General features: G+C 43.0%; 1 protein-coding gene across 1 annotated transcript in view; it reads left to right on the top strand.

Moving 5' to 3' along the window:
• CD82 (CD82 molecule) overlaps positions 1 to 13,747 on the top strand; it is a 1,552,457-nt gene extending 1,538,710 nt beyond the window's left edge. The window contains exon 9 of the mRNA XM_044082558.1: positions 11,388 to 13,747. Within this exon, the coding sequence (XP_043938493.1) occupies positions 11,388 to 11,465 (78 nt within the window). The 3' untranslated portion in view covers positions 11,466 to 13,747. The remainder of the gene's footprint in view (positions 1 to 11,387) is intronic.
• Positions 13,748 to 13,970: the final 223 nt, after the last annotated feature.

Below are 13,970 nucleotides of genomic sequence, written 5' to 3'. Positions count from 1 at the left end.
AAAAAGCTCAGCACTTGTCTTATAAGCATATCCCTTGTCTTATAAGCATTCTCTTTGCAGGTCAAGCACTCCTATATTATACAAATCTCTCACTAGCAAACCCCCCAGGAGTGCCCACTTCCCTGCTAAGCCCACTACTTTTCTGTCTCATACCAACTCATAATTCTTTCTAGCATGTCGAAGGGTCAGATGCTGGCGTCCTCTCCTGCCCAGTTGGTGAATCTGGGAATTCTGAGACAATGTTACAATTGCCTCATGTACACGGACAACCCTCTCCTCCTCCCACGTAACACTAACACTTGTGAGAGATGCAGCTATTTAGCCAGACTGGAGGCTGAGCTCTCTCAACTCAGGACTGGCAAGACCAGGCAGGAGGAGAAGGCAACTACACACACCACAATACCAGTCTCACATAACTCAACCACACCACTGAATCAAACACATAAACACACTAAGACATACTCGGAGGCTGTGAGTAAAAATTTACCTAAACAGCAGAGGCCTCCAAAGCAGACACCCAAGCAACTGCAAACTCAATACACCACACAAACAACACATAAACAACAAAATCAGTGTGCAAAGCAGTCACTGCCCTTAAGGCCAAATACAACACCAAACATACTTGTCATAGGTGACTCCATAGTCAGACACACTGACGTCCCGCTCACCAGACTGAGTAAGGAGAAGGTCACAGTAAGCTGCCTGTTGGGTGCTAGAATCCATCACATAACGCAAGCACTCAGGTCTCTCAACAGCAGGTACAAGTACGACTCAGTCATTGTCCACGCTGGTGTCAATGACCTGAGACGTACCTCCTTGGACTACATGAAAAGAGACATTGAGGAGCTCTCTGATTATGTAGCCCAGGCAGGTATGACCCTGACCTTGAGCAGTATCCTACCTTCACCTAGAATGATGCCACAATACAGTGATAAGATGATCAGCTTTAATAATTGGCTTAAATTCTGGTGTCATTCAAAGGAGATCCAATGTCTGTCTGCCTGGGAATGACATGCTGGACAAGCCACGCTGCTTCGCAAGGGACGGCTTGCACCTGTCACCCCTAGGCTTCCGGATATTGGCAAAGGCTCTTGCCACCCCCATAGTGCCTTTTTAGGCAAGGCTCAAATTCTAAACCTACAACCCTAGAACACAAAAAAGGAAAAAAACTAAGGGTAATACTGCTCAATGCCAGAAGTCTCAATCTCAAGATGCACGCACTCGAGGCCCTTCTCAGTATGGAGAACATCGATGTCTGTGCTGTGACAGAAACCTGGTTCAAGGCTTCTGAGAGCACCCCAGCACCATCAGGTTTCACCTCATATCATGCGTTCCGGCCCCAAAATCCGGACAACACCAAGAAAGGAGGGGGGGTGTCCATATTCATAAAGGACACCCACACCTCAAGGTTGGTGGCAACGCACGATGCATCGGAGACCATCCAGGTGCAATTAACCATAGGCAAGACTGCTCTGCAATTTGTAGCATGTTACAGGCCACCCTCTCAAACTCAGGAACCTCACATGGCCTTCCTGAAAACATTGGAGGGGATAAATGTATCTCCAAACACCATCATACTAGGTGATTTCAACTACCCTAATATAGACTGGGAACACTACTCAAGCCCAAACACTCTAGCCCAAAGGTTCCTGGAGTTCATAAACTCAAATGCCATGGAACAACTAGTCACCATCCCGACAAGAGGAGAAAACATACTTGATCTCATCATCACGAACATGGGATCACAATGTTCAACACCAGAAGTATACCCCTCACTGGTGAGATCAGATCATAAACTAATCTCGCTGGAGGTCCTCATCCCGCCCCCGCCTGAAATAAAAAAGACCACAGTGAAAAACTTCTCAAAAGCCGACTTCACACTTCTAAAAACTAGCGTGGTCTCCTTCAAGGCCCCTGAGCCAGTGGTAAACATTACTCAAACCACTGAATCACTTACAAATGCCTTCTACCAGCACCTACAGGACTGCATGGATCAGGCAATCCCAAACAAAACTAAGACTCTTTGTACCAAAGGCAAGCGTCCAGTCTGGTGGACCCCAGCCATAAACAAGCTCTACAACAAAAGGAGGAAGCTACTACAAGATAGAGCAAAATCCTTGAAAGGTAAGACACCTTTGATCATTATAAGTAAAAAACTAAGAGCTCTCATAAAATCATCCAAGGCAAATTTTGAGAGAAAAATCGCCAAGGACTCAAAAGACAATCATAAGGCCTTCTTTAGCTATGTTAGAAACCTAGGAGGAAGCTCCCAGATATGCTCAGAATTAGTTCAAAATGATGTGAAGATTACTGAACCTACACACATTGCCAACATACTGGCTGACAGGTTCAGTGCAAACTCCCCCCCCCCAAAAGGAGAGATATCTATACCAGAGGATTGTAGCCCCCCAAACATCTCCAACGCCCAGGTGAGAACTGCCCTCTCCAAGGCAAAAAGCACAGCATCCATGGGACCGGATGGCGTCCCCGGCTGTGTGCTCCACGAACTCAATGAGGAATTAAACCCGCAGTTAGGACAGCTGTTTAATCTTAGCCTCACCTCAGGATACGTACCCAAGGAGTGGCGCACGGCGACTGTGGTCCCACTTCACAAGGGCGGTGCCTCCACCGACCCTGGTAATTACCGTCCCATTAGCTTGACAAGCCTTATCTGCAAAGCCATGGAGAGGATCATAATGGAACTCATAAATAAAGACATAGGGAACTTGCAGACTTTGGATCCAACCCAGTTTGGCTTTGTCAAAGGCAGATCATGCCTTTTAAACTTGGTTGTCTTTTTCGAGACAGTCACCAAGGCCATTGATGAGGAAAGGCAGTCCATACAGCCTACCTCGACCTGGCAAAGGCCTTCGACACAATACCCCACTCAGGTATCATCGAAAAACTCATCAGCTTGAATGTAAACCCATACATCACAAGATGGGTTGCAAACTGGCTAAGTGACAGAACCCACAGGGTCAGAGTTGCTGGAGCCATGTCAGACTCAAAGCCTGTCACAAGTGGTGTCCCACAGGGCTCAGTCCTGGGTCCACTCTTGTTCGGCATCTACTTTTCTGAAGTACAAGCAAACACAGGAGGGTTATGACTGACAAAGTTTGCAGATGACTGCAAACTGGGCCATAGTCGAAAACACATCTGACACAGATATCCTTCAGAAGGGCCTCACAGAAACGGATAACTGGTGCCAGAGCCATGGCCTAAAGTTAAACGCCAAGAAATGCATAGTCATACCCTTCGGGAAAAACAAGGTTACCCCTAGCTACCATATAGGTGGCAATCCACTGAGCACAGAAGAAGTCATCAGGGATCTGGGGACCCAGGTTGACAGTAGCCTTCGCTTGACACTCATGTTGCTAAAGTAGTTAGGAAAACCTTCTACATTGCCCACCTGATCATGAAGGGATTCACATCTAGATCAAGGGAGGTCATCGTCCCCCTGTACTCATCACTCATTAGACCTGTGATTGAGTACAATGCCCCATTCGGAATGTATCTGACCCGACACCTGCAGCAGCTGGAAAGGCCCCAAAAGTTCCTCACCAAAAGGATAAAGGGTCTCAAAAATGTCTTATGCTGCCTGACTGAAAGAACTCCAGCTCTATTCAGTCTCATACCGCTTGCTCAGAGGTGACCTGTGCCTGACATATAAGGCCATGTCAAACCCAGATTTGATGAATATGCTTCACCTCAAAAAATCTAGATCCCTCAGAACCACAAGGGCGGGAGACTTAAACCTTGACACGGTTATTAATAGAACGTGCTGGAGGAACAAATTCATCACCCAGAGACTACCTATGCTGTGGAACAAAATCCCGGTACATGTGAGGCAGAGCACCTCGCTGGCCTTGTTCAAGAGGAATCTTGACCAATGGATGGGAGATCGCAGATATACCCCAGGGATTACTTCAGTGTCACTGCTTGACAGAGGCACAGCAAAATAATAGGCATAGTTTTATTCAAACTAAAGGGGTGGCGAAAGCCACATAACTATGGGCTAGGCTTATAAATGCCCTTGGGCAGATAGCCTAGTATGAACCTATGAACCTATAAATGTAGATGTCCGATAGGTATGCAACTGCAGTCAGGTTTTCCCTCCCACCTACCCCTCTGTGGTATTCCTTTGGGTTACTACCCCTCATTTTAGCTACCTGGGGTAATCTTTTATGGTGTATTTGTTTTTATGTTGTTATACTTGTCTGGAATTTTTACTCTATTTTCAAAATTTAGCCTTCTTTAGAGGGCACCTGGCATCTGGCGCAAGAAACACTGAAGAAGATGGCTTCGGCTGACGCTTTTATACCCCAGGCGCTCTGACGTCGGGGAAAGGGCGACATCAGCCGACGCCGGACCCAGACTTTGGAATCCGGCCGACCGAAGGGCTGCCTGAGCAGGACAACCCATATGTCAGGACTGCAGTTGCATACCTATCGGACATCTACATTTATGGTAGGTACAAAACTGTACTTTCCTTCCCTTCAGCTTTTCTGTAACACCAGTTATATTAAACTCCTACTCCTGGACCAGATGTTCTTCGTGTTTCATTGTTGCAGTCATCACATTTGGGTTATCTGCTTGCAGTAGCCCACAGTCGGCCTGATTATCAAAGTCTTGGGTCCTGTGTCGGTTGCTGTCTCATCTTCCATGACGTCAGGTAGTCAGGGGGATAAAGCATGCAGCCGACGCCATTACATCAGTCTTTCTTGCCGTGCGGTGCCCGAAGCAGAAGCAGTTCGTAAGTGCCGGTCGGCCGACTACTGAAATTTTCATTTTCGAGTTTCAGAACCGAAGTCTTGCACTAAAGCTAAGTACCCCATTGGGGAAACTTTTTCTTCCTAGTTACCGATGTCAGTAAAAGTTAATAATTGCATTACATGTGGAAAGCAAATACCGCATAAAGATTTTCATTTGTACTATATTCATTGCCTAGGCCCTGACCACGAGGTACCTCACTGTCGGTTTTGTGCCTTATTTAACCAACGAACTGTCCGTTGTCAGTATATTTACACTTCTAAATATTTTGGTTCTCAGTTAAATTATCCAGATATGTCTTCGGTAAGCCGTCAGACTACCAGCTTTCCAAAAAAATGCAAAGATAAAGACAGACAGGCCGCCTAGGTCCAAAGCTGCCGACTACACTTCTCCTAAGCCAGTCGCCAGTTCGCTGGTACTCAGTGAGGCGCTTTCGCAGCCCCTGATGCCTGCTACTTCAGATTCACAGGCCTCTACTGAGACCAATTCGGAGTCGGGTATGCCGCAAGATACTTCAACTGTGGAACCTGCGGATGTCTCTACCTTGGATGGGTCTGGAGCCGCTATGCAGGCACCGGCTTCTGAGGGTGTATTCAGGCCTACTGATATTAAACAGACACCACCTTCTTCTTTAAGGCCTAAAACTTGAACCGTGCCTAGAAAACCGATGCCCAGACCACATGCTCAGGCCTCTATGCCTAAAAAACAAATAAGAATGGCTGAAGACCTTATTACTTTAATCAGGGGAAGCCAACCATCCCCTTCTTAAAGACCCAGGACTGAATTTGCTTATGATTCTTTGACCAGGATTCTGAAATTTCTGTTTCTTCTGATTTCCAGGATTTACCCTCATCTACTTATGAGGATTCTGATTCCCTCTGCTTCCCCTCCAGAGGATTTCTCTTTTGGTGAAACCGGGGAAGCCAACCATCCCCTTCTTAAAGACCCAGGACTGAATTTGCTTATGATTCTTTGACCAGGATTCTAAAATTTCTGTTTCTTCTGATTTCCAGGATTTACCCTCATCTACTTATGAGGATTATGATTCCCTCTGCTTCCCCTCCAGAGGATTTCTCTTTTGGTGAAACCTTGCATACTCTTGGGGAGCATTTCCACCAGGAAAGCCAGGATTACTTTGATTCAAATAAGAGTTGTAGGGAATTCTTACTCCTGCCTCAACACAGGCCTTTAGCTATCCTTCCTGTACTACACATTGTTGATGACGCCTTTTCGGAATCTAGTTTGGCCCTTGATTCTTTACCTCCTGCTCCCAGAAAACCTGATAGATATTACAGGGTTCCTGACTCTCACACGTTCCTTTTTAAAAATCCTACTGCGGATCCTGAGACTATTTCATGGGGACCCAAGGGCATTAAGGCTACTACTGCCAAATATCCTACCCCTTCTGATAGAGACTCCAGTGCGTTGGATAGATGACGTAAGAAGGTATACAATTCTGTAACCTTGGCCATCAGGGCCTTAAACTGTCAGTTTCATATGTTAAAGTATCAGCAACATATTATTGGTTTGCTTAAACAGAAAATGATGTTGATTCCTGACTGTGCTGAAAATAAAGATTTACAGAATTTAATGCATTCTGCTGAACAGGTTGGAAAACATACTTTGCAATGTGGTTTTGATTCATTAGAGGCCTCTTGCAGGGCTGCTGTCACTGGGCCTGTACTTGGAAGGCATGTTTGGCTTAAGGAGCAATCTTCGCCAGATCATGTTAAAGCTAAATTGTTGGATGCTCCCTTAAATCAGGACCGCCTGTATGGCAACAAAGCAGGAGTTCTTAAAAAGATGGAGGAAAAAGCTAAATCTATTTAAACTGTTAAGGATTTCCTATAAGTACAGTCTCCAAGATTTAGTAGGCATTGGCCCTCTAAGAAATGGTCCTTTCCTGCCTCTTCCAGGCCTTCTCAGTCCAAACCTAGAACCAGCAAAAGCCCCAGGTTTCAGTCCTAGGGTACGCACAGGACTAAGCAGTGAGGGGCTTCCGCTTCCACATCAGGGAGTAGTAAAACTCCCCCCTATGGTAAGCTGTCTCAATGATTTGACTTTAAAACTTCCAAGCACGTCTCAACTGACTGCTCCTTTAGTGGGAAAGATTGCTCTGCAGGCCAAAAACTGTACCCAGGGCAAATGGGTTTTAAATATAGTTTCCCAAGGATACAGATTTCACTTCCACATATTACCAACTCCAAACTGTTGGCCAGATCTACCCCCCAAATCAGTGGGCAGAGGCTCAAAAGCAAGTACTGTCTCAAGCATAAAGGCTATTCAGACTGTACCAGAAGAGGAAAAGGGACAAAGTTTCTACTCAAGACTTTTCCTGGTACCCAGAAAAGACAATTCATGGCATCCTATCCTGGAACTCTATCTTAAACACTTTTTTTGGTGATTCCAAAATTCAAGATGCTAACTCTTCACCAGTTGCTTCCTATGCTAGGCAAAGATGCCTGGTTGGCAACACTGAATTTAAAGGAAGCCTACCTGCACATCCCAATCAGGGAATCTTGCAGAAGATACCTACACTTCAAAGCAGGCTACATGCACTATCAGTTCTCTGCACTGCCCTTTGGCTTATCTACTGCGCCCAGGGTATTCACAAAGTGCCCATCTCCAGTCATTGCATTTTGCAGGCAAAGAAAAATTCAAATATACCCATACCTGGACGATTGTCTAATTCAGGCAGAAAGCCAGGACATACTTTTGAATCATCTGGCATTTGTACAAAAGGTGTTAACTTGTCTGGTGTACACCATAAACGAAAAATAATCACATCTGGTACCCTGTCAACAAATTATATTCCTGGGAGCAAGCTTGAACACAACTTCCCAGATGGCTTTCCTCATGCTAGAGAAACAAATTCATTCAAACTAGTGGCCACAAAGAACCTGCTATCTGCAAGGCAAATACTACAAGCCTTGGGGTTCATGGCCTCCTGCATGCTACTAATTCCATATGCAAGACTGCATATGAGGAAACTACACTGGTATCTAAAAAGCCTATGGTGTCAACATTCTCAGGATCTCGAAGCAATGATTCCTATCATACCTTGCCTACAGCTAGAATTCCTTTGGTGGGCAGAGGCCTGCCACCTAAACACGGACTACCATTCACTCTACCCCCTGCCGCCCAAACCCTAACAGATGCATCAGACTGTGCATGAGGGGCTCACCTGACAGGGAAGTGCATTCAGGGCAAATGGAGCCCAAGTCAAATGCACCTGCATATCAATCAAAAAGAAATGTTAGCTGTACAGAACGTGCTGACAGCCATCAAGGACCACATTCTTCCAGGACAATTAATGATAAAGACTGACAACACCACTGTTATGTGGTACATAAACAAGCATGGGGGTACCCATTCTTACCCCCTCTGCAGACTAGCCATGGCTCTGTGGAACACAGACTTGAGCTACCAAGTGAATCTACAGGCTCAATTCCTGCCAGGAAAACTAAATACACTGGCAGACGAACTAAGCAGAAATCTCATGGACCCACACGAGTGGAAACTGGAACCAAAGATTCTCAACATGTTGATAAACAAATGGGGGAGCACAGATAAAGACCTGTTTGCCTCTCCCCAGAACTACCATTTGGACAAATCCTGCACAAGGACTCCCTACAAACTAGCTTGGAAAGTGGATGCTCTGTCCTTCAGCTGGAAAAATCTAGCAGTTTATGCCTTTTCCCCTCTGCCTCTCCTCTCCAAAATGCTACTAAAGGACAAACCAAGGATGATTCTGATTGCACCAGATTGGCCACTCCAACACTGGTACCCCCACTTGCGCAGTGTGTCACTGCTGGCTCCATGGCACCTGCCTCAGACCCCTACCCTGCTGTCTCAGCAGGACAGCCAGATTCTGCACCCTCAGCTTCAAACCCTGAACCTAGCAGCCTGGCTAATTATCTAATTTCTCTGTTACCATCCCTCAGTAAACACGTGTTGGATGTCATTTTGGAGGCAAGGAGGCCTAGTACTAGAAAATCTTATGCTGAAAAATGGAAAAGACTCTGTGCCTGGAACCAAACTCAAGGGATGGCCCCAGCAGCGCCCATCTTACCTCAGATTCTTCAATACTTAACGGAGATGCTTCACAAGGGCCTTTCTTTTTTCTCCATCACAGTTCACGCCTCAGCCATTTCAGCTCATTACAACACAGAACCACCCCTCTTCTCTCATCCAGTGCTCAAGCAGTTCCTCAGAGGTGCCAAAAACTTAAGACCACCCAGGAGAGCCCCAACTCCAGCCTGGGGCCATAACTTTGTATTGGAAAAACTCTCTTGCTTCTTTTGAGCCAGCTGCAAGTGCAGAGTTGAAATTCCTTTCTTAGAAAATGACCTTCCTTTTAGCAATCACTTCAGCAAGAAGGGTATCTGAATTACAGACCCTTATGGCAGTGGAGCCTTTCATCATCTTTCATGCGGACAGTGTGTCCCTCAGGGCCAATCCCTCCTTCATGCCCAAGGTGGTTTCCAGTGTGGCTCTTAATCAGTCCATTTATTTGCTAACCTTCTTTTCTAATCCACAGAACAAAGGAGGAATACATTCCTCACTCCTTAGATGAGCACAAACAGCTTAGATTTACTTGGACAGGACTAAACCTCAAAGGAAATCTGAACAACTGCTGGTGGCTTTTGCTGCAGGGGCAGAGGGGAAGGCTATTTCAAAGCAAACCATTTCTAAATGGACAGGCCATGGCATTCATTTATGCTATAAGCACCATGGAAAACCTATCCCACAGGGCATTAGACCCCATTCAACCAGGGTTGCATCTACCTCCACAGCCTTTCTCAAAGGTGTCCCTCAGGGGTATCATAGAAGCTGTTACCTGGAGTTCTGTACATACTTTCACCAAACATTACTATTTGCCTATTTTCTCTAAATCCAGAGCTGGCTTTGCCACTGCAGTCTTGCAAGACCTTATTGCTGGTCCTAAGGCTGTATAATTTCCTCCTCCCATTCTTAGCTTTGGGAATATACCCAAATGTGATGACTGCAACAGTGAAACACGAAGAACATAGTACATTTGTGTACACTTACATAAATGTAGATGTTCAAGTGTATTCACTGTTGCAGTACTGGTTACCATCCCTCCAGCCTCCTGACTTCTTTTGGCTATACCTGTACTCTCCTTTACTATGCTTAAAATCTTTTTGGTGTATTTGCTTTTTTGTTGGAGGTATACCATTGTGCACATATATATATATATATATATATATATATATATATATATATATATATATATATATATATATAAAATTGCTTACATCTGGGGCAAGAAAAACTGATGTAATGGCATCGGCTGCATGCTTTATACCCCTGACTACCTGACGTCATGGAAGATGAGAGGGCAACCGACGCAGGACCCAAGACTTTGATAATCAGGCTAGCTGAAGGCTACTGCAAGCAGCTAACCCAAATGTGATGACTGCAACAGTGAATGCACTCGAACATCTACATTTATGGTAAGTGTACATAACTGTACTTTTTCCCTGGTCATATCACTTCTGAATTTCTCACTGCATTCACTTCTGCTCCAAACCATAGTTAGAAGATGTCTACTTTTGCTGCCATTAGGCTTGAAACTAGCTTTCAGTTTGTCGTCCTCTTCATACAAACCCACCATATTTTAATTTACGCTGGCCAAATCAATGGATGTGTACTCTATATTCCAAAGCTGTTATCTATTTCAACCTCCATTAAGCTGTTATCTATTTCAACCTCCATTGCATCAGGTACTTGATTTTTTGTCCCACTCCCCACATATGAGTTCAGTGTGTATGTTCTACGATAGACGAGCATCATTTCCAGAATTCTCTGCCTTGAGTATAGGGTTAAACTCCAGCACCCCCCAGAACACTGAATCGGGTATTGGAAGATGAATGAATGAATTTTTAAATGTTTTAGATAGAAACTGCAGATAGTGGCAGAGTGGTGCAGCAGATGGTGGTGTTACCTCACAGCAAGAGGTTCTCCACTTGAATTCTCAGCGGATGTGCCCTTTGTGTGAAGTGTGTATGTACTGTCTGTTCTCTTAGGTTTTCGCAAGTTTCATCCCACAGTCCAAAGACATGCAGTAGGTGGGTTCAGCACTCTAAACTGGTCATGGGTAGGAGTTTGTGTGTGTGTGTGGTATGAAGAACAGTTGTGGCAGGGCTATCCACGTGGCAGTGTGAACCTTTACTCTAGATGATTCACTATTGATGTGACAACCCGACCCCATGTGCAAAAATGGGAATAGGGGTTGTAGATGGATGCATTGTTTTTGTTTTGTAGGGCCCTCTTCCACCCTTTGTTTTATTTTGATCAAATCTAGATTTTCTTGCAAAGTGTAAAGTTGGTAGCATATGTAAATGTGTTATTTTTCTTAAACTGTAATATATTTGATAAAGGGACCATATGAAAGTCGGAACTTGATTGTAAGTTGTGGTAGGAAGAGTTAGTGGTAAGCCGGTAACATACAAATAATTTATGGTTGTCCTGTTCGAGTAACATGTTAGTTTGTGTCTGTTTAGTTTGAATCCATAAAATCACCAGTCCTACACATTAAGTAAAGAAACAATACAAAACAGTGACGGGCAATGTTTTTTGTCTTCTTTCTGCAGTTACTTGGAATGATTCTTTCTATGTGTCTGTGCAAGAACATCCGATCAGAAGAGTACACCAAAGTTCCCAAGTACTAAGGAGTGAGATGTTCTACGTTCATGCAGAAGGTTTTCTGGAAACATCAATGTGCTTCTAGCTTCCCCCACAATTCAAGAAAACAAAAGTGACAAACTGGCCCTCTGACATAGCAGTCATTTCATTTAGTTAATATACAACGCAAAATGCAACTTGTGCTATTTTTTTAGTGTAGGTTAAGCTCAGTCACTCAGCAAGCACAACATGTGGTGAGAAAATGTAGGTTTTGCTGTGCAAAGGGGAGGTATAAATTAAATCTAAGTTGATGATCTCTACATCCTTGTTCCTGCTACAAAATGTCTTGAATGAACATAGCTTATGAACTCTCAGTACTTTGCATCCCAGTTTTCTTTAATGTAGTGCTCTGATGCATCATTTGTAATCACAGTGCTTTTGTTAAGTCTATAGTCCACTCATTTTCACATTAAAAGTTCTGTCATGCTGCCTCCCTCCAGTCACTCAAGCTTAATTGGTTGTGTTGTCAAAGCGAGAATGTTAAGTGGAGACATGATTGTTTCTTTTTTTCTTAGTTAATTTCAGGTCTTAATAGTTAACTTCTTAATAGTTTCCAAATATATTTGTATGGTCTTGAAGACTTAAAAACAAGTGTACTCCTCTCAAGTCTAATAGGGTTCTAAAATATTGTCCTCCTTGGTTTATGTTGTTATCAGTTGACCAGATTGTCACTTTCAGTCACTTAAGACACAGATAATCTGCCCTTTTTTTCTGATTTCTGTTTTAATTTTGTACAGTACTTATTTTCCCGTAATTTCTTGTACCTACCTTAAAGCACTTTAGTGACTGTTGCTTGTGGGGAAAGGATGTATTATTGATTTAGTTAATTGTTGCATGTTTTGTTAACTTTTTATATAAATATGAAAGTATATGTTTTTAACTTAAATTAGATGAAACAAATGAGTCACAGAAATTGTTGGTGTTAATATGGGAAAAAGTAATTTGATTTTAAGAACCTCTGTAGTAATACACAGTAGATTTGTTGTCTGAAAATGGTAGAAGAAGTACACTTGTCATATCATAAGCTGTTAGAGGTGTTACCACTAAAAATACATTGTTTAACAGTTATTTCCTCAGGGTAGCATGATACCTCCTGTACCGTTTCATTGTCTGTTGAGTGTGGTATCTATGTTTCTCCAGGTCATACCTTTAAGCCATTGTTTGGTTTGATGTTGCTTCAACTTCGGACCGCATGATTTTCTTTGTTTTTCCCACTGAACTTTATTTTTTACAATGTTTTTGTTATGCAACTTCACAACTTTATTGTAACTACCTTGAGAGAACAGAAGTAATGAACAGTAGGTTGATGGAAATAATTGGCATTGTGGGTGTAATGAAGGTACATGAGATTTTTAACTGTCTGTCATTCTTATGTTTCCTTACTATTTTAAAAGTTTTGAAGGATTTGGTTGGATCTTTTTGTGCTTGTTGTATATTTGAGAATGCGTTTTTGTTTTCACTGCCTTTTTTCTTTGAACCACTAAATTTACAGCCTTGACATGGACAGTTAATAATCTTGCAAACTTGAACTTCTGTTTCTGTATGGGGTTAGTAGGTTTTGTACAGGTGCATTAAACTGCCTTTGTAGTGATGCAAAAATATATACTGTAAGTGCATTATCTCCTTCAGAGTAGATTTAGGAAAAGCTTGTTATTTTTTGGCTGAGTCGCTAAAGCAGTATGTCTTCCAACTCGGCTTTTGATGTACAGGAAGCTCTGTACGTGCATAAAATCAGGTCCTTAAACAACAGGGAAGACTGTCTTTCAGACATTTTCATAGAGAAAGCTATTTTTCTAAGTTCCACTTCCCTAGAAGTGCAAGTCAGATTTAATATTGCTATGTCCGAAGAATTTTTGAGATGAACTGAATATGGTCAAAGTCTTCAGCTCTTGATTAGAAAGTTAATCTAGGTAGGTAATAACTCCACTCTGTGTAGTTTCACACCTTTTGAGACAATGCGGTTAATCATGATACTGGTCCTTGTGTACGTTAAGATTTTGGTAGACCTGCACAGGAAAAAAAAATACCACAAACTGATTTGAACTGCAAATTAATTGTTAAACTTTTTTTTTTAATCTTTGGAAGTACAGCTGCTGAAGGAAAATGGTTGTGAGGTAGACACCCATCTGACTGTAACTAGGATTTCTAAACTCACATGCTTTGTTTTCATGAGCAAGGGAAATCAAGCTCTTGGTCTTGTGTGATACATCAGTCAAAAATGATAATGGAACTGCAGTCATTTCATTAAAAAAGCTGTGGATGAAAATAATTTGTTTTCTTCCTTTTTGTTTTTTTGCCTCAAATTAAAAGGAATAGTTAGTAACGCATGTTATTTAATGCATTAATGCCTTGTATGCATGCTGTTCGTTTCGTGACTGTCTACTCATGAACTGCTGCTATAGTATTGAAGATTGTCCTAGGTTGGATCCATGCTTTTCACCAGTTAGTCTGACAGAATTTCAAGACATTCCAATTCTCAGAAAATCACACAG

The sequence above is a fragment of the Protopterus annectens genome, chromosome 9.part0, assembly GCF_019279795.1.
Source record: "Protopterus annectens isolate FY-2018-M chromosome 9.part0, PAN1.0, whole genome shotgun sequence".
Lineage (NCBI taxonomy): Eukaryota > Metazoa > Chordata > Ceratodontiformes > Protopteridae > Protopterus > Protopterus annectens.
Note: the sequence above shows the minus strand (reverse complement) of the source record. Positions and strands in the feature narration are given on the sequence as shown.